Source organism: Miscanthus floridulus, chromosome 6 (assembly GCF_019320115.1).
Source record: "Miscanthus floridulus cultivar M001 chromosome 6, ASM1932011v1, whole genome shotgun sequence".
Taxonomy (NCBI): Eukaryota; Viridiplantae; Streptophyta; class Magnoliopsida; order Poales; family Poaceae; genus Miscanthus; species Miscanthus floridulus.
In genome coordinates this window covers 110,307,508-110,331,027 of record NC_089585.1, presented here as the reverse complement: position 1 = coordinate 110,331,027, position 23,520 = coordinate 110,307,508, and the positions used below count along the sequence as shown (strand labels likewise).

Sequence of the window (23,520 nt, the reverse complement as noted above, 5' to 3'; positions counted from 1 at the left end):
TCAGAAGATCTCAAACCTATAATTATGTTGGGTGTGGTAGATTTGGTTACGCAGAAATGATTTTTTTAAATAAAAAAACTTGTTTACTCTCCCTTGCAGATAGTTTATTCAGTTACGTACATAGATTATCCTCCAAAAGCCCTATGCACGGGCTTTGATGTTGAAGGCATCGCAACATTTGATGCAAGCGGCTACGGTGTTTTTCTCCTAACATATGGGTGGCGATCTAGGGCCAAAGTAGTCGGTTTCGATGATACCTAGTTTTAAAGTTTGATGACCAAAATCCTTTAATCAAGTTTATTCATTCCAGATCTACATGATCAGGCAGGTCATCAAGGCCAAAGTCTTTTTGACAGCTAGTCAGCCAAAATAAATCTCATGAACAATTCTGCAAATTTCATACAAACTGGACTCCCAGAGCACAAAACATGTTAACTGGGACGCCAACCAAGTACTTTAAATTCACGAGGTATTCCATAATCCAGACCAGATACCATCACTGCAGGTCTCCAATAACGACAAATCATCCATCTACAAATAGAAACACAATAATCTGAGCTCAAGCTCTAAACTAGCATCATAAAAGTTTGCAGTGATGAAAGCAACATTTGCTCTATGTTTCATTTATAATGGGCCAAACCAAGGCAACAGAGATGGCAAAACAAATAGCACAGTCTAGTCTTCATCCAAGATGACCTCCATCGCACTAATCACAGGTCTATAGAGATGCAATAAAGTCAAGAAACATACAGTACAGAGATAAACAATATTTGTATTGGAGAAATAACCTCATTATTACTCGCTATGCCTATCAGAATCAACTAGCACAGAGGACATTTTGTAAGAAAAATGGAAATTTGCTAGAAATTTGTAATAAACATATCTTATCATGTATGTTCCTTCAAATCGGAACGGACCTGTAGATCTGAGGTGATGGGATAATAATCTGCTACGTTCCATCTAGAGACTGTCACACGTCATCATTACCAGCTGGGCCAATACAAAAGAATCAGTCTCCTTTTTTTTTCCTCAAATTTGTAATTAATGATTATGTTACATTCAAATTTATAAACGCTATTATTAAATCCACCAATAGTTCGACTTCAGCAAACCACAGGCAAAAGTCCACCCAGGAAAGAAATCTCTCGTTTGGCCAAAAGGTCCACAAAATCAATAAGAGATCACTCAGAGTGACAATGGGAATCTTAGACACGGCACAACAATCGTGGCAGCTCTAGGTAAAGCATTTTGCAATTCCACAAAGGAACAATAAAAATACCTGGCTCAATACAATGTATGGCTTATAAAAATGCAGACTTCTTTTGTTCCATATTGTACATCTTAATGTGCAAGTGAAGTAGTTCACAATAGATGAATTTAGATGCAATTCCATAAGATGAAGATAGCGGGCTCTTCTTTCCACAAATCATTCTGACACGTGAACTAGTGATGGAACCTAGCCATCAACAGTTATTATTGATGGAATCTTTAAAAATTATTCACCTTTTGGGTCCCTGAAGTTCATCTATCTTGACCTACAACAATGGCCATGTGGAAAGTATAAGATTAATTTCAATATGAAAACTTTGCTACCATATTTCAGTTTTGAATTAGAAAAAGTTTATGGTTTCCATGGTGGTAATGAGACGGGTACTAAAGGCAAACTAAAAACACATATAGGCACAAACCTTAGGAACTGCTTAAGGAAGTCACACACACTGTCCTACCCTTGTTCATATAAAAATGTTTGAAACTACTTGTCTAACTAGAAAAATGGCTATGTTATAGAGGGAAAATATGAAAAACATCTAGAGCAATCAAACTCAAGGACTCCAAAAGGATGTAAAGCTGGTTTTATGTAAAAGGTGATCTGATGTAAGCTAAATATGTAATGTATATGATAACATATTTTTAGGACATCCTACAATGGTACGGAAATTATCTTGTGCAGAGCTTCAGTACTCCTAGTCAGAGCAATGTAGCTCGTATTCATTTAATAAATTAAACTAAATCTGACACGGGAGCAGAAAAATTAGGTTTACAGGAGTAGAAGAATCAGGTTGGCGTTCCATTGTGGGAGCTTGAATGTCAATCAAGGAAAAAGTGATAGCCTGTTTGTTTGGTCATACAGCATTAACTTGGCTTGCTAAATTTGTTGCAGCAATCAACATGCTTGAGACCAAAATTACCCGCAGAAACATCAAATTTTTATCACTACTCTGGATGACCTAAAAGATATGCATCTACGAAGGAAACGGGTGAGCGTGTGAACTTTGATCGGGCTTAAGCTGTCTCCTAGGTGGCAACAAGCAAATATGGTAAATAACAAATTAATCCAACATTACGAAGCAAGGAAATGAAACTGAGACCAGGGCAAATCACCTTCTGATAGCCAACCGAATCCCTTGCAAGCCGGGGCAGCGAGTAGCGACGTCATGAGCGCCGAAGCCGTGGCGCTGTGCATGGGCATCAGGGACTCCAGGCACACGCTGCTCATCTCCACCGGCGACCTAAGAACGAAACAACAGACAATAATATATCTGAGTAACAATTTCAAACAGAGCAAGCCAAAACAAAAAAGGACAAAAATACGACGGCTCCACGGGCCCAAAACCTAAGATAGTGGGCACCTTAGGAGTGCGCGGGGGGCAGAGGTGGGCATCCGCCTCGGCAGCGGAGCAGGTCCGGCACGCGAGGCGGCTCTTGCCGCCGCGCTGCGGAGGGACGATGAGCCGCTGGACCGGAGGAAGGATCTCGCAGCGGAGGCGGAGGCGGCCATTGCGGCGGCGAGGCAGGCGGCTGCTGTGTTGCTCTGCGCTGTGGTGGCCCGTGGCCGGCGCGACAGAAGAGGAGTGCGGGACTGCGGGGGCGGTGGGAGATGCTAATAAACCCTACGGCTGTGCTGGGCCGGTGGTGGTTCGTCGTTTCGACCGATCCCGCGTGAAATTGGCCCGGCTTGGGCTGGGGCGGGCTGGCCGCATGAGTCCGTCAGGCAGGTTGAGTTGGCCCATGCGCGGACGGGCCTGGCTCCTCTGCCGAAGGGATGGTTTGATTTGATCCTGTGAAATTATTTCCGGGCGGGTTTCGTACGTGAGCTGCACGGCAATCTTGCCGTCTTGCCGAGATGGGCGGTCGCGGAGAGATATATAGGAACGGAACCTACCTCGTGTGGTCCATGCACGTCAACAACCGGACAGCAAAGTTAGGCCTGGGGATGAGAGCACCTTTTTGCGTTGGTTGTGGCGGCCTAATCCAAAGCCTACGCTACCAAATTATGAAAAAACATCCAAAATACTAGTAGTAGTATAGCTGTATAAGCAGTGGTGGCGATACTGCTGCTGCTGCTCAAAAAACAGCTGGATATGTTCATGTTGAAAAGCACTTTTCAGCCGAACCTCAAGACGGGGCTGCCGAGTTTAATGGACCGAACGATCTGTTGCCCTGCATCAAACAAAGTGGCAGCGGGTACATGACATTGGGAGTCTTGGACTCTTGGGACGTTGGTTGGTGCGTAAGCGTAACGAGATGGACGCAAGTGTACGTCCAGCAGGCAACAGTTTTGTCATGCACACTGGCCCGTCAAAATTATGGCCTGCATGTCGTACCGTTTGTCCGCTAGACTGGATGTGACGAAATTATTGCGCGTAGCCGATTGACGCCGTGAAAATGGCAAATTTTGGGAGCGAAAATGAAATTAAACGAAACAATTTAAAGTGCTCAGGCGTTCCGTGTTCGTGCAAAATAATGGGATTGATATCAATCATGCCCTTCAATTCGAGGACAAAACAAAAGGTTTGATGTCTTTTTTAACCCTTTTTGCTGGGGCACGAAGTGCCTTCGACCGAGGACGAAAAGTTGGTGCATGATAATGGATTAATTGGCTGCTGGTTGGCGTAGCATTAACAAGATGGATCTAGTGTCCAGCAGCAGGCAGCAGTCCACAGTTTTGTCAAGCATGCACACAGGAACGTCGAAATTGTGGCCTACCACAACATGTCGTTCGTCCCATTGTCTGCTGATGAAATTATTGCGATCTACGGGGCGTACGGATCAACGTGAAAAAATTTACAAAAATCACCCTGCGTAGTAAGTCCGTACAGTTTTTAACCCACTGATCATTGCAGCCGCACGAATTGGATCAGTGTGCACCGACAGATGAACAGTAGGTGGATATATGGTGGCATTTTGATCTGCAATACACAGTACACACAGTTCTATTGTACGTACGCACACCACTTCTTCATTCATTGGTTGCGTTGCGTCACCGTTAGTGCACGTAGGCGTGCACAGAGCAGAAGACAGAAGCAGCCAGCTGGTTCCGCCCACAGGTACTCGGCGATGGAGCACACGATGCGATCATCACTAGTACTAGTAGCAACACACGACTGAGGACTGACACATGGCACAATGCAAACTCATGGAATGTATAATCCGTTCTGGCCTGCTTCCTCCTGGAAGCCGTTCGTGTTCTGATCCATGGCTCCATTCCCGAACTCCTCGCCGTTGCCGTGCTGCTGCTCCTGCTGGTAGCCCGCCGCCGCCGCATCGCCGTAGCTACTGCCCCGCCTGCCGCCGGCGGCGCCGCGGGGTCGGCCGTACCCGGAGCCGAACTCCTCCTCGTCGGGGCGCGTCCGCATGGGGTTCGACTCGCGGCCGTAGCCGTACCTGCCGGCGTCCACATCGTAGTAGTAGCGGCCGTTCTGGTACAGCCTCGTGTCGCTCATCCCGTAGCCCCGCTGCTCCTGCTCCTGCTGCCTGCTGCCGCGGTGGAAGCCCGTGTAGTACCACGGCGGCCGGCCCCTGCCGCTGCCGTTTTCCGGGTACGGCTGGACGCCGTCGAGGTCTCCTCCGGCGGGGGCAGCCTCCTCCTCGGTGCCGGTGGTGACCGGCACGTCGGTCGGCGGGCGGCCCTTGCCGCTGCCGTTTTCGGGGAACGTCCCGACGCGCTCGCCGCGGCCTCTTACAGTTACAGGGGCCGCCTCCTCCAGGGAACCTGCTGTGGCCGGCGCCACGTCGGCCGTCGTCGTCGTCAGCTTCTCGGCGTTGCGGTGCACGCCACGGCGGAAGTAGTCCGGCGGGTAGTTCTCCTCGGGGCGGCCGTAGAGCCCGTACCCGCGGCCGCTGCCGCCGGTCGAGGGGCGCGAGAACTCCGGCGCGGCATCGGTGTCCGCGGGCGCGGCGTTGGTGGGCACGGCAGCCTTGTCGGGCTCAACGGTGGATTCGGGACGCGTGGTCTTGGTGAAGAAGAAGCGGCCACCGCCCCACGCGTCGGCCGAGCGAGGCGCCGCGACGGCGAGCACGGCCACTAATAAGGCAGCGAGGAAGAGGTGGCGAGCAGCAGAGGCAGCCATCGGGTCGGAAACCGTCGGTGGTGAGTGTGTTTCCGTGCGCGCCCACTTATTTATAGCGCGGTCCGGTCCTTTCCGGGTCCAGCGACCACCGGCGGTGCAGGACAGTTCAATCAGGTCTCGCAGCTAACAGCGGTAGAAAGCTGATGGGAACAGAAAGGCATCCTAGACAGTGTGGGTGGTCACTGGTCACTGGTCACTGATCAGGTCGGGCGGGGCGCGCCGATGATGGCGGGGGATTGGATTGAGTGAGGGAGACGGGCCGGGAGAGCGTGCGCGGCGCGGTGTGCACGATGGAATTTGGTGCACGCTGGCTATAGCTGAGAGAGGCTGTCAGAGAGCATGTGAGATCTAGGAGACACGCGGAGGGGCTCGCATTGATGGAAGAAGTCATGGCTCGTGTGGTATGAACAGGGAGCAGGCGATTTTTCCCGGGTTCCGGCCGTGGGCACTAAGCGTGAGATTATAAATGCCTACTGCTCGCTCCACGTGATCCATTTATCACTAGCTCGAGTTACTGTCATGCTTTGGTTCTAAGCGAGAATCAATCTTTTGTTACCGGGTCTATGATCGACCCCAAAACACCGAGCGTAGCACTAGTCTGTTTTGATCCGTGTTTACTTGTACTGACAAGTGACTACTGTAGCCTGCAGTGTATACGCCATGATCAGAAGAGGAGGCACAGATTGTCAAGCAGTGACAGTCCAGCAGTACTCATGTCAAGACGCCAAGTCATGCCAGCACAGATCTCGGAGCGAAAGTTACCTCTTTAAGGGGAAAGAGATTGCCGCTTTTAGATTAGGCAGATAGCACGTGAGCCCATGTTTAGTTCCAACCCAAAATCCCAAAAAGTGCTACAGTAACTATCACATCGAATGTCTGCGGTTCGTGCATGGAGTATTAAATGTAGACAAAAAAAAACTAATTACACAGTTTGGTGGAAAATTGCGAGACGAATGTTTTGAGTCTAATTAGTCCATGTTTAAACATTAATTGCCAAATAAAAACGAAAGTGCTACAGTAGCCAAAAATACAAAATTCACCCAACTAAACACCCTCTGAAATCATTGGGGGCTCAACGCGGCGGCAGCCGAGAGCTGCATTTTTCTCTCTCTCTTTTCTTAACCCTTTCCCTTGCTTGATCACCTCTTCATGCGCTGCGACAGATCAAGTCATCAAGGAGAATCTCAGGTGAACTGGATCGGGTATTCGGGTTGTTCCGCCATTCTCGCCGCTCGCGTTCGCCCTGTCGCTGCAGCATGATCCAAAACACGAGAATCGAGAACAGATCCAACACGAACGCGCACGGATCGCGGAACTGCAACAGCCCAGACAATTGTACAATTCGGTCCACGGTCACGTAGAGAGAAGGGATTCGGCCCTGAAGAAGTCCTTTTACAGCCCGAAATTTTGTAGTCCGTGTACTGCTCGGTCCAAGATATAAAGACAGGGATTCGGTCTACTGGAGCCTTATTCTGTTGGGCCTTCGATATGGGCCATTAGGCCGACCATGCTAAAAAAAACTACAGGTTAACGCCCATAGGTTTAAAGGGTCAATGGTGACCCAAGTTCCATATCAACACGCTGTTTCTTCTATAAAAAAAATCTATATACGCTGTTTGATAGCTAGGAGGTCCTACTCGAAACCTAAGCCGTAGTTCCTTGGATGTGTCAGATCGAGCCAAAATAAAATATTGAATAAGCTTATCATGAAACATATTTCTTTATAGCATACTTACTTGGTATCATAAAGAGTGATCATTTTTTTCTATAACCTTGGTCAAATATTAAATAGTTTAAGTAAAAAAAACTAGAATTATGTCTTTTTAGACAGAGATAGCATCAAATAGTAGTAACTAGAGTGTTCTCGTGTGGTTGATATGTACGTCCATGCTGGTGTTCTAGCTCTATAAAACCTAAAATAGCACAAATGGCTCGAGTTAATGTTGTAATCTATTTTCTTACTACAATAGTAGTGTTAAAAGGAGCGGCTATAGCGGCCTAGAGAACACATAAAGTACGAAATTAATCGAAAAATAAAAGAATATAGACAGTTGGTTTTAGTGGTTATCTAGCAATTTAGATTTAGCTAAGCAGCCTATATCAAATAGGATAAATATATAGAGCTAAATTTATGTACTATCTAAAGAAAGAATGAACATTAAATAGAATTAGTCTGTGAAAAGGAGATGGAACGACAGATACGGATTGAACGTAGTGAATCCAAATAGCAATTTTTCAAATATAATTGCTAGAGTCCAATGCATGGAAAAGACACACAGAGTATTTGGAGAGGAACATCTGTGTGGTGTCTGTATATTGTTGGTAAATTTTGCGTCTAACTAGTGATTAGTGTATTATGCACTTCGAATGAGAGGTAGCACGTAGGACATTGATTTATATTGTTTTTGGTACGAGTATGCACTTATTTGTAAGTATATATAGGATGCTATCTTTTTTTTTACCAACATTTTGTAATCTTTTATTGAATATTTAATTTATACTACTAAACAAACTCAAATGGAAAAAAAAGTTTCAGTAGTAACATGAGATGAGAGCAAGCAGCGAGACGGATCCAAAGTCGTAACTCAAATGGCATAATATCTCTCTATCATTCTTCTTTGGATCTTGTCAAACACTATGGCTTTGGTATAGAACGTGTCTCTATACAAGATTGTTTAAAAATTTCAAAGGATTGAATCTCAAAATACATGAATCTAAAATAATAAATAAAAACGTTATCAATAACAAACTAAAGATCGGGTTGGCAATGAACTTTGCTATTAACTATGTGAACATTTCATAATATCGTTCCTAAAAACTGTCTTATCAGAATTGCATTGGTAACTGTGACAACGAGTTTTATCTAGATGAAACTTTATGAGACTCTCTCTATCTCTCTCTTTGTAATTAATCTGACAAGTCATAAAATCTGCTGATAGTATGTCATAATATCAAATGTAAATGAAACATACAGATACTAGCCTTAGACCTATCCTGACCAGGTGTTCAACTTTTGACACAAAACGACTGTCAACACTATCTTTATTAGGCCATAAAACATCATCATGTATAATTAATGCACCCACCACTAGAAGAAGACACTTGTTCAATTAACGAGGGCAAGAGTACTCGGCAACCGGCAACTGTAGCAGTATAGACCACCAACGCCGTGGAGAAAAGGAGCGATGAAAATGTCGCAAGTTCGCAACCTGCATCACCTGCGAGCTAGAAGGGCACTTCACCCCTGACGAGGCCCTTTTCCTGGCACGTGAAGAGTTGTAAACCGGGACGAAGACAGCAGCACCAGCATGCTCCAGGGCATCCGTAACCGTAACATGAGATGAGATCATGAGAGCAACCAGCGAGACGGATCCAAAGAACGCAAGCGGGGACGGGGGACGCGGGCCAGCCCCTGCCCGGCCTGAGACGGGACGAGACAAATCGCGCGCTGTTGGGCGCTGGCCCCCGCCCCCTGGCTAGACGCCTATAGGCTGGCCGGGTAGGAATAGTAGACCGCTACTGGGAAAAAGTGGACACGCCCCGCGGGGCCCGCGCGCAAGCAGAACGGCTCTATGTCTTGTCGACGGATGTGCCACCCGTGCCCCCGTGCCGTGCGGTACCCCCACAGGCAAAGCCATCAGCGGGCAGGCAGGCGGGCAGCGACGCGCTCCGGGAACTCATCGCTCGCTGCAAAAGGCGTCGCGCCGTCACCCCGCGTACGCTTCTGCCGGTGCCGATGCCTCTGCCACCCCTCGCGTTTGAAAAGACGAGCAAAGCTGAGCACAGGCGTGGGGAGAACAGGAACAGAGCATCCGTCCTCCCGAAGAAGAAAACGTGAGCGCCGTGTACGGGGTTGGAGCGCCCCCCGGGATAGCTGCTGCCGCGGCAGAGCTGCCGGTGGCCCACAGGACCCTTTTGATGCCCCCACGGGGCACGGGCACGGGCACGGTGACTGTCTCCTCCTTTTACGATTTTACGCCGTCGCCAGTAGCCACGCAGGCTCGGCTAGGACAGATCTCGTTGTATAGTTGTGCCACGCGCCCACCCCCCGGCAGACGGGGGGCAGTGACGCTGATGCGTCAGTGCCGCGTGCCGGCGAGGCCCAGCACGTCCACGTCCACCAGGGTACGTGAACAGTGTGTGGTCTCGTGTATTCCTTGGCGTACAAAAGCCTTTGTTTTCACCCCTCGACCCTCGTTGGCTGGGCCGTTGCGAGCGAGACGCATGTGCACGTCGGCGTCGATGTGCAGCGCTCAGGAGCACCACCACTGGCCGCTGGGTAGTGGCGGCATGAAACGGCCCTATCCTACCACGTTCCCCGGTTCCCGTATGACCACGCCACACCGCTTTGTTGCGTTGAGGTTGACGGCGCACCAGACCAGTTGCTACCGGATCCGGCGTTGGTTCCCTGTCTGGCACGGAGACGACACAAGACAGGCAGGCAGGCAGAGACGGTGGTGCGATGTGGCCGTATGCCCGTGTGGGGGGCGTGCCGTGTGCGCGCCGTGCGCGCGAGACGGCATGACTCGTGAGAGAGTGCGCGCGCCAGAGCGCTCTGGCGGAGAGAAGGCGGCACACTCATTACTTAATCACTGCGTATGTACTTATCGGCCATTGATTGCGACTGGGCGGGTCAGATCCGTCCGTCCGTCGACTGCTAGCTTTGGCATTGAAGGGCACCGGCGAAGATATGGTGAGAATTAATACGTGTCCAGCAATGGCATGGAGGCGGCAGCAGAGCACTGCTCCTACCGCCGACCCAGAGGCCAGCCAGAGTCATAACGCCCTTCGATTGCGTTGCCTAGTGGTAGTACTATTTGCATATGAGCAGGAGTACATATGACCTAGGAGTACAGCTACAGACATCTCCTGAGCTCCTACAACTATACAAGCGCTATTCACCCACCTCCACCTGCAAAATGCAGCAGCTACTCCCGTGAAAAAGGCAGGATCTACTTGGCGTGAACCTGATGTCCTAATCCGATCAAACGAACCGAGACGAATTTCAGGTCAAAACCACGTCCGGATGCTCGAAATCACACCGCTAGTAGATTACAAGACCCTGATGATCGATGCGGTTGGGCGGAGTACGGCAGAGGACTGCACCGTGCAGGTCCAGTCGTGCACTCTTTCCCCGAGGCGCTGGCGGGTGGCCTCCTGCTGGGGGAACAGTGGCACCTAAAGCAGCAACCTGCCACTGCTGCTGCCGCGGCCGCGCACGGTGGCCAGTAAGCGCGCAACAGCACCGCAGAGCGCAGCGCCGTGCCACTCCGCAACAACGCAGCAGCAGCAGCAGCCCGGCCCCACTAACACCCCCCCCCCCCCCCCCCCCCCCCCCCCCCCCCCCCCCGGCGCCCAAGGGCAAAAGGAAACAGCCCATCCAATCCATCCCCTCATTGCCTCTCTCACCCGCACCTCACCTCATCCCCACCTCACCACACCTCTCCTCTCCTCGGCCTCACTTCACAAGTTCACTGCCCTGTTCGCTTGGACATCAGCAGCAGCTCACGAAACAGGAGCGTCATAAAAGACATGGGCGTCGCAGGGTAGCCTCAGACCAGCGACGCAGCGGCAGCGGCAGCGGCAGCGGCCCAGGAAGCAACAGCGACCGGCATCGATCGCGGCAGCCGAGGTGGGGGGAGAGGGAGCGGTCGCCGCAGGAGCAGAGCGGCATGGGGTCCTGAGCGACTGACTGATGACTGAGAAGGAGATGGCTGGAGCGCGACGGCCCCGGAGGCATTAATGGGGTGCTCACCCTCCTCGTCCTCCCCCTCCTCGCCTCCTCCCCGCCGGGTCGCGGTCGGCTCCGCCTTTTAACCGGCTTGTCCTGGAGCGGGGCGAGCGGGGAACCGCACGGGCGCCGGAACACGAACCGGAACCCTAGTGATGGTGGCGCGCCCCATGGGAATCGATCTCAACATGGTGGACGGCGAGGGCCAGGAGCGCCGCCCGCCGCCGGTGGAGCTGTGGCACGCGTGCGCGGGGCCCGTGGTCGCGCTGCCGCGGCGGGGCAGCCTGGTCGTGTACCTGCCGCAGGGCCACCTAGCCGCGGCAGGCGGCGGGGACGTCGCTGCGGACCTGCCGCCGCACGTGGTGTGCCACGTCGCGGATGTCGAGCTATGCGTGAGTGCAGCAGTACTTGCCACATCTGCCGATTTTGGGGGCGCGGCTGTATTGAGGCTCCATTGTTTTGATGATGAGGCTCGCATGGCTGTGTGCAGGCGGATGCGGCGACGGACGAGGTGTACGCGCGGCTGGCGCTGGTTGCGGAGGGCGAGGTAAAAATGTCCTTAAAAAAATCACCCGATTGGATTCGCATGCTCATGGGGATCGCGGAGATTCATGTTCCCCGTGTTTGGAGAAGATTTTTGGGTTGATGTGTGTGTCAGCCCTGTTTCCTTTTCTGTTAGGGCACGTTCGGTTCCCATGGAATGGTGGCATGGAATGATTCCCGGCCGGCTTCCTTCTCTAATTTGTATAATCTTTGATGAGCTGGATTGATTCCTGGTTGAAATCCTGCTAACCGAACATGTCCTTAGCAGTGTGGTGTAACTGTGTAAGCGTTCGTACGGTGTGCGTGCGTGTACGCTTTTAGATTTTGGCTGCTTAGGTTGATTTGGGAATGGCGAGGCGCAGTTAAATTGAAATAGACATTTTTAGTTCTATATATATATAGTTGTAATTGAGCTACTAGGTTGGAATAGGCATGTTCGTGTGCTGTGGTTACATTTAGCATGCCTAGCATACTACTATTGGCATATTTCAGTACCTAGTGAATTTTGTAGCAAGAAATATGGACGGAACGATGGATTTATTTCCTTAGAAATGAAAAAGAGCACTTACCATATGAAACAATGCTATTTCTCTTATCTTGTTTAATGCATGAACCACACATCTTAATGGCTCAGGCATTTGGGAGGAATCTGCGTGGTGGTGGAGTTGAAGGGGACGATGACATGGAGGATTTGGATTCTGAAAGGAAGTCCCGGATGCTGCACATGTTCTGCAAAACCCTTACAGCCTCTGACACAAGCACCCATGGAGGGTTCTCTGTTCCTCGCCGTGCTGCTGAGGACTGTTTCCCGCCTCTGGTGATATTGCTGATCTTTTGTGCCATTTCTCTTGAAACTGCGCCGTGTCTCGTGCTTCAGTACTAACCACATTTAGTTGCTGTGTTTCATAGGATTATAATCAGCTCAGGCCTTCTCAAGAGCTGGTTGCCAAGGATTTGCATGGAGCGAAGTGGAAGTTTCGTCATATATATAGGGGTGAGATCAATTTTACTAGACAAGGAGTGAATGATGCCCTTTTTAAAATGTATTTACTAAGTTTCAAATGAATGTTTGGTATGACATCAATGTTACTTCCATATGATTTTGTATACAAAGGCAAACAAAGATTCGTGCTAAAACATATGTTACATGTAACGTAAATGTTGGATGAATATTTTGATCATCAATATGAAACATGTAGCTGTTGTAGCTTCAAAGCTTTCAATTTCCTATTTTCTTGTTTTGGCATTGGCCAAATCTTCTTGATGTGAATTATGTTTCACATTATGCTCTTTTGTGTTTTATAACTTTTGTTGTGTGTGTGTGTGTGTGTGTGCACTTGTGCTGTGCGTGTGCGTGCGTGCATATGTGTGTCATGAAATATTGATATGTTCCTCGAATATTGTGTGCACTGCGAATAGCCGAAGATTACTTGCAATGTGTTGTTTATTACTCCCTCCGTCAAACAATCTTAAGTTTGACTAGATTTAGAAAAGATATTATCTACATTTGGATCTTCAATTAGATTTATTATGAAAATATATTCAATGATTAATGAAGGGTAGGCCTGGTGCAGTGGTGAGAGCTGTCTCACTGAGTCACCAGGTCGCGGGTTCGAAGCAGCCTCTCCGCAGATTTTGCGGGGGGAAGGCTTGCCTCGGTTTTTCCTTTCCCCAGACCCCACTCATGTGGGAGCCTCCGGCACTGGGTCTACCCTTTTATATTCAATGATTAATCTAGTGATACTTATTATACATCATAAATATCAATACATTTATATATATATTTGGTCAAAATTTAGATAATTTGACTCCTCGGGAAGCGAGACTTCCATTCTTTTTGGGGCAGAGGAAGTACAAGAATTAGTATCTTTGAAATAATGGTCCAGCTGATATTGGTGTTTATTGAGTTGCTTTGGTCATCTATTATGAAATCTGAATTATTATTATGATGGAAGTGCTGTTATTTTCTTCAAGTTCAAGCAAGTGATGAAATTGCTTTGCATTCCAGGTCAGCCTCGTAGGCATCTCTTGACTACTGGATGGAGTTCATTTGTCAATAAAAAGAAACTGGTTTCAGGGGATGCTGTGTTATTTCTCCGGTAAGCAGATGAACCATGTGGTAGCCATAGGTGCATTGTGTATCTTTATTAAGCGAAGTGTCTTCTTTTTTAATCTTTGTAGAGGTGATGATGGTGAACTAAGGCTGGGTGTACGGAGGGCCATTCAGCTTAAAAATGAGGCCTTTTTTGAAGATTTCAGTAGTGACAGTACAAAGCGGCATACATTGTCTGCTGTAGCTGATTCCTTGAAGCACAGAAGTGTTTTTCACATTTCTTACAATCCAAGGTGAAAATACATTATTCATTTTTATACTGTCAATTTGACTTTAGATCAAACATGTAGTCCTGAATTGCTACAATTCGGCATGTTGATAAGATGACATACTGCAAGAAGTTCAACAGTTAAAAGTTAAGCAGCGATTGTGCTTAAAACTTGATATGCTGAGCAACTCTTACTCTCCTGGGAGGATTTCCCCAGAGTTTTTGGGTCAAAAAATTCCGAGCCTGAATCCTTCTTTGGACATACATATATAATATAAATATAATTTGTTGCCAAAGTTACTCCACAATATAGTATTTTTTTTATTTATTTCTGCTAGTATATGACGAAATATCAGTCAAAATCCTTGTAAAAATAAGACATGTTTCAATACCTGCCGAGTAAAGCTGTGTGTGATAGGATTACGGATCCTACCGCGTAGATCACGGAGTCTGTAGGGGTGAGAGGAAGGTGGAGCAGGCTGGGAACCTCGTTGCTGGCGGCTGGACGCCGTGGTGGAGGATGGGCGGCGGCGGCTGCAGCCCTAACCCTCGCGAAGCTACAGTAACGGCGGCACTGTTCACGCGTGAACAGTAGAGGCGGCTAGGGTTTCTCCCGGCTCCCTGAGGAAGCCGGAAACAATAATATGTTTCTGCTTAATTTCCCCAAATAGAGTCTTACAGATATTTATATGTCTCTCTAATAGCGATAATTATAAAATAACCCTCTAGAAATACTATAATTGCGACAATTATATGGGCCATAGCCCTTTGATGGCCGGCTCCCCTCCTAGCCCCTAGCTGGACTGCGACGGCTGTAGGGAATGCCGGTCATAACATCTCTCCCCGCCTGCAAAAACAGCTCGTCCTCGAGCTGGAAATCGGGGTGCTCGGCGCGGAAATCCTCGAGTGACTCCCACGTGGCATCATCTGCTGGTAGACCGCGCCACTTGATCAAGAGCTTCCAAACACCCCGGCGCTGCTGAGCGCGCAGGGCGCGTTCCGGACCTGGCAGGACCCGGCCATCCAAAGCCGGTGGTAGGACGCCGACGGCGGTGGGGGGATCGCCGCGGTGCTGCTTCAGGAGGCCCACATGGAAAACATCGTGGATGCGGGCGTCATCGGGCAGCTGGAGGCGGTAGGCGACGCAACCGATGCGCTCAAGCACGCGAAACGGTCCCGCCCAGCGCGGCCCCAACTTGCGCTTGGAGCGAGGGTCGAGGGACTGCTGCGTGGTGCGGTGAAGGAGACGCAGCCAGACCCACGACCCCACCTCGAACTCCACATCCCTGTGGTTGGCGTCGTAGTAGCGTTTAGCGAGCTGCTGGGCTTGAAGGAGCCGCTGACGGACCTCAGCGAGCATCTCATCGCGGCTGCGGAGTATGTCGTCGGCGGCCTCGGTGCGAGCCGTCCCCGGCTTGTACGGCAATATGGGCGGCGGTGGTCGGCCGTAGACGACCTCGAAAGGCGTGGCGCGGAGGGCGGTATGGAAAGAAGTATTGTAGCAATACTCCGCCCACGACAGCCAATCCACCCATGCCCGAGGCCGGTCACCTGTAACACAGCGCAAATACATGGCAATCACCTTGTTGACCACCTCCGACTGGCCGTCCGTCTGAGGGTGAAAGGCGGTGCTCATGCGGAGCTTGACGCCCGCCATCTGGAAAAGGTCCCGCCACACGTGGCCGGTGAACACGGGGTCCCGGTCGCTGACGATGGAGAGTGGGAACCCGTGGAGCCGTACAATGCCGTCGAAGAAGGCACGGGCGACCGACGCGGCCGTGTAGGGGTGCCCGAGCGCGATGAAGTGCGCGTACTTAGAGAAACGGTCGACGACGGTGAGTATAACCGACTTGCCGGCGACTTTGGGCAGCCCCTCGATGAAGTCGATCGAGATGTCCGCCCAAACTTGGGAGGGCACGTCGAGGGGCTGCAGCAGTCCCGCTGGCTGCAACGCCTCCGTCTTGTTGCGCTGGCACGTGGTGCAGGAACGCACCAAGTCTCGCACCAGTGCCCTGTCCCGCGGAATGTAGAACTCGGCACGGAGGCGGTGCAAGCATCTTCTGGGTCCCCTCATGGCCGGCGGCATGGGCTAGGAGGAGGACCTGGTGGCGAAGGTCCCCGTGATCCGGCACGAAGATGCGAGGCCCGTGAAGGAGGAGGCCGCTGTCCAGGCGCCACGGCTCCGCGAGCTCCCCGGCCTGGAGCTGCTGCAGCAGCCGCTGGCCATCCGGCGCCGCGGCTGTAGTGCGCCTGATGGCGTCGAGGAGGGCAAACGAGGGCCCGGACACAGCCACCGCTGCCCCGAGCGCGTCCGGTGAAGGTACAGGCGCCACCCCCTCACTGTCGCGGCGTGACAGAGCGTCCGCCACGGTGTTGAGGCGGCCCAGGCGGTATTCCACCGTGAAGTCAAAGCCGAAAAGTTTGCTGATCCATTGGTGCTGTGGTACGGTAGACAAACGCTGATCAAGCAAAAATTTGAGACTGTAATGGTCAGTGCGAACCCGGAAGGGGCGCCCCCACAAATACGGGCGCCAGTGGCGCACAGCTTGCACCAAGCCGATGAGCTCGCGTTCGTAGGCGGCGAGCTTGAGGTGGCGAGCTGCAAATGGCCTGCTGAAGTAGGCGAGGGGTCCCGCGCCCTGGTGGAGGACGGCGCCGAACCCCGCGCCCGATGCATCGCAGTCGACCACGAAAGGGGCGTCGAAATCCGGCATCTGAAGCACGGGCCCCGTCGTCAAGGCGCGCTTGAGCGCCTCGAAAGCCGTCGTCGCGTCGTCGTCCCACACGAACGCGTCTCGCCGCAAGAGACGCGTGAGCGGGGCCGCGATGATGCCGAAGTCGCGGATGAACTTCCTGTAGTATCCCGCCAAGCCCAAGAAGCCGCGAAGGCCCCAGGGCCGAGCGAGGTAGAGGCCACGCCGCCATCCGCGGCGACCTTGTCGGCGTCCATTGCTACACCGCCCTCGGCGATGACATGGCCAAGATAGGTCACGGAGGGCGCCCCAAACGAGCACTTGGAGCGCTTCAAGTGGAGATGGTGCGTCCGCAGGGCGCTGAGGACGATGTTGATGTGCTGCAGATGCTCGGCCCACGACGAGCTGTAGATGAGGATATCATCGAAGAAGACGAGCACAAACCTCCGGAGGTAGTCGCGAAGCACATCGTTCATCAGGGCCTGGAAGGTGGCCGGGGCATTAGAAAGCCCGAAAGGCATCACCAGAAACTCGAAGTGGCCATGGTGAGTGCGGAACGCCGTCTTGGCGATGTCGTCGGGGTGCATCCGCACCTGATGATACCCAGAGCGGAGGTCCAGCTTTGTGAAAAAGCGAGCTCCATGGAGCTCATCGAGGAGCTCATCGACCACCGGAATCGGGAACTTGTCCTTGGACGTCTTGGCGTTGAGGGCGCGGTAGTCAATGCAGAAGCGCCACGACTGGTCCGCCTTGCGCACCAGCAAGACGGGCGCCGAGAAAGGCGAAGTGGTCGGCCTGATGATCCCTTGGGTGAGCATGGCCGCGCACTGCCGCTCCAGCTCGTCCTTCTGTAGCTGGGGATAGCGGTAAGGGCGCACCGCCACCGGCGCGGTGCCCGGTAGCAAGTGGATGCGGTGGTCGTACGCTCGCGCCGGCGGAAGGCCCGTGGGTTCGGTGAAGATGACGGCGTGCTGCTGGAGGAGGACGTCCAGCAGCGGCTGCCGTGGGTCGGAGGCAGCCGCGGCCAGCAGCTGTGCCGAGGGGGCTGGAGAGGGCGCAGCCGCCCCGGCCACCCCCTGCCAGGTAACGCGGCGGCCGTCGCGCCAAAACGACAGGGTGAGGGCCTCGCAGTCCCACAGTATGGGGCCCAAGGTGCGGATGAAGTCGAAGCCGATGATGAAGTCAAATCCGCCCAAGTTGAGGCCGACACACGTGATGGCGAAGTCCTCGTCGTAGATGCGAAGGGGCACGTTGCGCGCGATGCCCTCACAAGGCATGCGGTCGCCATTGGCCACCGTGATCCGCAGGCGCTCCCCACCCGCAGGAACGAGCCCTAGGCGGCGCATGGTCTCCCCCGACACGAAGTTATGGGTGGAGCCCGTGTCGAGGAGGGCCAGGAAGCGTTCGCCCTTGATGACAACGGGCAGCAACATGGAGTTGGCGGCCCGAATACCTGCAACAGCCTGGAGGGAGACCACAAGGGCGTTAGCGGCGGCCATCTCCGGCCCGGCCAGCTCGCTGGAAGGGGTGTCCTCGGTCGCCTCCACGGGAGCCTCCACGCTGTAGTCGTCGACCTCCAGGTAGAAGAGGCGCTTGCACATGTGCCCGCGTACGTAAGGCTCGTCACAGTTGAAGCATAGCCCCTGGCGACGGCGCTCCTGCTGTTCGGCCGGAGAGAGCCGACGAAAAGTGGGCGCCGCCGGGGTCGGTGTAGGAGCGGCGGCCACCGGTGTAGGACCCGCACTCGGCGTCCGTTGCCGCGGAGTCCAGGTCGACCGCAGGGGCGGCCGGGCGACGCGAGGCTGCGGTGCAGGTGGAGGTACGCAATCCTCGAACGCCCGTGCCAAGTACATGGCGGACTGGAGGTCGGGCGGCGCGCGGAGCTGAACCTGCTTGCGTAGCTGGTCCGGCAGTCCACCCACGTACAGCTCCGCCTTTTGGCGAGCGGAGAGGTTGCGGGCGTGGCACAGGATGGCATTGTAGCGCTCCGAGTAATCCTGCACGGAAGAACCAAAAGGAAGGCGGGCAAGCTCCGCCAACCGTGTGCCCAGAACAGGAGGCCCGAAGCGGAGTGAGCATAACTCGCGGAAGCGCTCCCAAGGGGGCATGCCCTCGTCCTGCTCCAGGGCGTAGTACCATGTCTGGGCAGCACCCCAAAGGTGGTAGGACGCGAGCCATGTGCGCGCGGATGCTAGCGTCTGCTGGCCCCGGAAGAACTGCTCGCACTGGTTCAACCAATTTAGAGGGTCTGCCGAGCCGTCGTACGTAGGAAACTCCAATTTGTAGAATTTGGGCCCCGCCTGGGCACCCGCGAGGGCAGCACCAAGGCCCGGGTCAAGGCCCCCCTGCGGCTGGCTGCCCGAAGACGAGGGCGCCCCGAAGAACAGCGAGCCGTCCACCCCCCCGAAGAGAGGACCGCCGGCGGAAGGCAGGGTTGACACTGCTGCCGCCGCGATCGTCGTGGAGGGTGATGTGGTTGTCGACGTGGCCATCGAGTAGAGCGGAGCCGACGCCGTCGCGGGCGGCTGCAGCCAATCAGGCAGCGGTGACGGCGAGGCCGGCCATTGCAACAGATGGAGCGGAACTCCGGCCCCCGTCGACGGCATGCCGTAGGGGTAGGATGTCGGTGGCGCAGTGGTGATCGGTGCGGTGGGCACCGGCGGTGGAGGCAGTGGTGGTGCGGGAAACGGCGGTGGTGGAGGCGCCTGGAGCAGGCCGGCCCACGCCGTCTGCATGGAGACCACCGCGTTGGCGATCAGATCAACCTTGGCCCCCAGCGATTCCAACGTCAGGGGCTGGGCAGAGGCAGCGGACGCCTCCGACAACTCCGACGACGCAGCGGGCAGCGGCGAAGTGGTCACCGGGACGGAGGAACTCGGAGGAGCAGTCGTCATCGAACCTGGCAACGCTGATACCAGGTTGATAGGATTACGGATCCTACCGCGTAGATCACGGAGTCTGTAGGGGTGAGAGGAAGGTGGAGCAGGCTGGGAACCTCGTTGCTGGCGGCTGGACGCCGTGGTGGAGGATGGGCGGCGGCGGCTGCAGCCCTAACCCTCGCGAAGCTACAGTAACGGCGGCACTGTTCACGCATGAACAGTAGAGGCGGCTAGGGTTTCTCCCGGCTCCCTGAGGAAGCCGGAAACAATAATATGTTTCTGCTTAATTTCCCCAAATAGAGTCTTACAGATATTTATATGTCTCTAATAGCGATAATTATAAAATAACCCTCTAGAAATACTATAATTGCGACAATTATATGGGCCATAGCCCTTTGATGGCCGGCTCCCCTCCTAGCCCCTAGCTGGACTGCGACGGCTGTAGGGAATGCCGGTCATAACAGTGTGGGTTTAGAATAAAATAATAAAAGATCATCTGACTCGTTTCAATTTTAATTCTTTCTCTGCAGAGCTACTGCTTCAGAATATATTATTCCATACCATAAGTTCCTGAAGAGCCTCAATCATCCAGTCTGTATTGGAGCAAGGATCAACTTTCAGTGCCATAATGAAGATGTTAGTGAAAGGTCTATTTCTTCTCAATTCAACTTTATTTTTGTTGTATGCATTTGTTTCCTGTTTCTTATGTTTTATGTTTTTTAGGCGATCTGGAATGGTTGTTCGCATTAGTGAAATAGATCCCATGAAATGGCCTGGCTCGAAGTGGAGAAGCCTGCTGGTATGCATTTCAGCTTATTTTGTTAAGCTCTAGTCTGAATGTTATCATTGCCAGCTTCCTGGTCTCCTGGGAAGCTTTTATAGATGTATATTCTTTTGGAGATTGTTTGGATTCTGGTAAAAAATGTTGTTTTAGTGCAGTCTTGTGTTAAGGGAGTTAAGGAAGGAGAATGCTAACCAATAAACATTCCTATAGCCTGTTGCCCACCCAACACCTTAGGGCCCTGACTAATAAAGCAGGGATTTGGCATATAACCCCTTACCCCTACCACAAGAGAAATGCAGCAGCAGAGACAATACTAGTCTCATGCTGTTGTTGACTTGTTATTATTTGCTTTATGATGGTTATATTTGACCTGTTGGAAATAATCTTCCATGATGCATGCTGTGCTAACTCTTCTATTCTTTGTACCAAGGTAAAGTCACAAATACACTGTAACCCTAACTGTAGCAAGCTTATAAGGAAATTTGAATCATACCACCAGCCTGAGCGTCCAAATTTCTTGATCTTGCAAGACCCTGGGCAAGCTTTATGAGGGCTTCTCTGGATACTGAAAATTTTGCTACCACGTGATATTCCTAGTAACTTAGAATTGTTTTATGTTTTGACCTTCAGTTCAAGTATTTCTTGACAATCAAATTATAATGATGAAGATGTCTACTATTTTGCAAGAACGGATGATGTTTGACTTGTTTTTCTTTGGAAATGAGAAATATTATATGCCATATCACTTATATGATAATCAAATTATAACTATCCGTTCATAATGAACTGCACTATTAATATCTGGTTGCTAAAGTGTTGCCTTTTTATACAGGTAAGATGGGAGGGCGTTGCTGATTGTAACGGCCAAGATAGAGTATCTCCATGGGAGATCGAGACAGCTGGTGGTTCTGTCTCTGTTGCTCATTCTCTGTCCGCATCTAGTTCTAAAAGAACCAAGTTGTGTGTTCAGGGAAATTTGGACGTTCCAACAATGTGTAAGCTCTCATAGCACAAGACTAATGCCTGTACATATGTATGCTATCCTTTAACCTATATGCTAATTGACTGTCGCATTAGATGTTACAGGGAATGGTTGCACTGACTCCGTGGAAACTGGAAAGTTACCCAGGGTCTTGCAAGGTCAAGAATTGATGGGTTTTAGGACTCGTCATGTTCCGTGTGCTCCTCAAACTGCTGAGGCTGCAAAACTTCAATCTTCTGATGCTAGTAGGTTCCTTAGGAATGCACGTGGCTGCGCATTGAGTGGTCCAACAAGCAGACTCGCAGTGCATAACTCTGGTTTTACCTACCAATCTGTAGGCTTCAATGAATCTATTGGATTCTCAGAGGTCTTGCAAGGTCAAGAAATTTCTCGGGCAGTTCCTATGTTCCAAGGAATGATGTCTGAGGCTTGTTCACTGAAAGGTGGATATGGGCTGCATAGTTATATGCATACCCCAGTTGCTGTTAATGGATTATCAGCCACAGCTCAAGAATGTTGTCTCACACTATCTACTCCGCCAGGAGCACAAGTGCCCTCTCTCTACCCTGATAATATTTTTAACCGAACTGTGGTTCCACAGCTTGGACTGGCAAGCAAGTTTGGTGGAGGTACAAATGGCCAGCAGTCTGGCCCATTTGACAGGACGAGGGAAATTTGGACTAGGCCACAGCATGAAACACCTGATCAAATGAACTTGGATCAGTTTGAGACTAGAAGAGCTTCAGCACTTGGAGATGCTGCTAAGCTTGGGTCTGGTGGAGGGGAGGTTCGCAAAACTAGCTGCAGACTTTTTGGTTTCTCCTTGACTGAGAAGATCTTGCCAGCAGATGATGATGGGGTCAAGGAAGTGAGCTATGAGCCTGAGTGCCAGAACCCACGGATGCTGGACCTGTTTGGGTACAACTGCTCAACCCCGAGTGCTGCTCTGCCAGCTCTGTGTGCTGCCCCTATTGGAATGTGATGCTACTTCAATAATGTTGCCGAGTATTTCGATGTACTCTTAGAAGTTTTACTTTTCCAGTACCCCAGTGTACGTCATAAGCTGGCTTTTGACATCATTCCCTCTATTGGTCTGCCTCAAGCTAAGCAATCATTTGCACAAGTAAACAAAGGATCGTTGGTGAACCACTCCTCGCCAGGCCTCACCCTGTCACGCAAGCTATTGTGGTGTGTCTCAGGATACCCAGAGACACTACATTGTAACTTCTGTGGCTGATCCTTCAGAACTGTTGTGCGATGAAGCTAATAATTTGCTCTAAAAGTACTTGGATCGCAGATTTTAGATTCACAGGAAGGTTTGCCAGCTTTAATGTACCGGCTATGTATCTTTAAATCAGCTCCTGTATGACTTTTTTATCTCTCACAAACCCTGGTTGCAGTCGCCCAGTCGCCTAGGCCGTGTGATTGTATCAGTATGTACGGCAAATGCTATGTTTTAAGCTCTGTTGCTTATGGATCTTTTTTCTGGTGGATTGTGTGTGAATACTCTGTTCTTCATCTCATGCAAGTCATGTCTTCTGTTGGCTTGGTAGGAGATACTCTGATTTTGCAAACATAAGCCATTTAGATTTTTATTGGTCAATTCAACTCTGATCATCAATATACAAGGAATTCGACAGAGTGGATTATGAAGTTTTGAGATTTTGGAAATACACTCAATGAAGGATCCCGCGGTGTCACCGGAGCATTGGTTGGAGTTTCAACGGCTAGTTTGCAATGGCATAATTATTGGTACTACTTAAGCAGGGTTACTGTGCAATTGTCTGATGTTCACTTTTTTTTTCTAACCGCTAGATCATACGGTGTTAAGAATAAATCCAGGAATTGTCGAATTCAATCTTTCTTAAGTCGTTATGTAGAACCTTTGGGCTTCTTTGAGCTATCTAGTGCAAGAATTTCCTTCTGTTGAACTTCTGGGCTTCTTTGAGCTATCTAGTGCAAGAATTTCACAAATGAGTATCTTATCAAGTCTATGCTCGACTACAAACTTTTACCTCCTCTTTATAGTATGGTCAAAAGATCAAAAGCTACCCCCTTCGTTCCAAATTGTAAGTTGTTCTGATTTTTTTAAAAACTTTTGATGTGTACCTAGATATACATTATGTCTGGATACATAGCATGTATCTTGAAAAGTTAAAGCGACTTACAATTTGGGATTGAGAGAGTAATTCAAAAAAAGGACTGAAAGCTATAAAACCTATACTACTCTGAGTGT

The 23,520-nt window shown here is 51.1% G+C and overlaps 3 protein-coding genes across 9 annotated transcripts; 1 reads left to right on the top strand and 2 right to left on the bottom strand.

Annotated features, from left to right (window-relative positions):
• Window positions 1-283: 283 nt before the first annotated feature.
• Window positions 284-2,837, bottom strand: LOC136459027 (protein NUCLEAR FUSION DEFECTIVE 6, mitochondrial-like). Of its 6 annotated transcripts, XR_010760125.1 has the most exons (5): window positions 2,631-2,837; window positions 2,383-2,510; window positions 1,504-1,535; window positions 918-990; window positions 284-531 (listed from the first exon to the last, which is right to left on the bottom strand). XR_010760125.1 is itself a non-coding variant. In XM_066458927.1 (4 exons), exons 1-3 carry the CDS (start codon window positions 2,777-2,779, stop codon window positions 1,522-1,524), a joined length of 291 nt encoding a protein of 96 aa, XP_066315024.1. In that variant the 5' UTR covers window positions 2,780-2,837; the 3' UTR covers window positions 284-531; window positions 1,504-1,521. The 6 variants fall into 6 exon arrangements, 4 of the variants coding, with proteins under 4 accessions (XP_066315024.1, XP_066315025.1, XP_066315026.1 ...); XR_010760124.1 differs by lacking the exon at window positions 1,504-1,535; XM_066458927.1 differs by lacking the exon at window positions 918-990.
• Window positions 2,838-4,154: 1,317 nt separating this feature from the next.
• LOC136459026 (uncharacterized) lies at window positions 4,155-5,387 on the bottom strand. The gene has a single exon (XM_066458925.1). It carries the CDS (start codon window positions 5,349-5,351, stop codon window positions 4,416-4,418), a length of 936 nt encoding a protein of 311 aa, XP_066315022.1. The 5' UTR covers window positions 5,352-5,387; the 3' UTR covers window positions 4,155-4,415.
• Window positions 5,388-10,732: 5,345 nt separating this feature from the next.
• On the top strand, window positions 10,733-22,763 carry LOC136456571 (auxin response factor 3-like). 2 transcript variants are annotated; one of them, XM_066456477.1, is made up of 10 exons: window positions 10,733-11,474; window positions 11,573-11,629; window positions 12,260-12,442; window positions 12,535-12,619; window positions 13,634-13,724; window positions 13,807-13,971; window positions 20,049-20,165; window positions 20,242-20,317; window positions 21,135-21,297; window positions 21,380-22,763. In XM_066456477.1, exons 1-10 carry the CDS (start codon window positions 11,238-11,240, stop codon window positions 22,264-22,266), a joined length of 2,061 nt encoding a protein of 686 aa, XP_066312574.1. In that variant the 5' UTR covers window positions 10,733-11,237; the 3' UTR covers window positions 22,267-22,763. The 2 variants fall into 2 exon arrangements, with proteins under 2 accessions (XP_066312574.1, XP_066312575.1); XM_066456478.1 differs by having other exon boundaries at window positions 10,734-11,474; window positions 21,389-22,763.
• The last annotated feature ends 757 nt before the right edge of the window (window positions 22,764-23,520 follow it).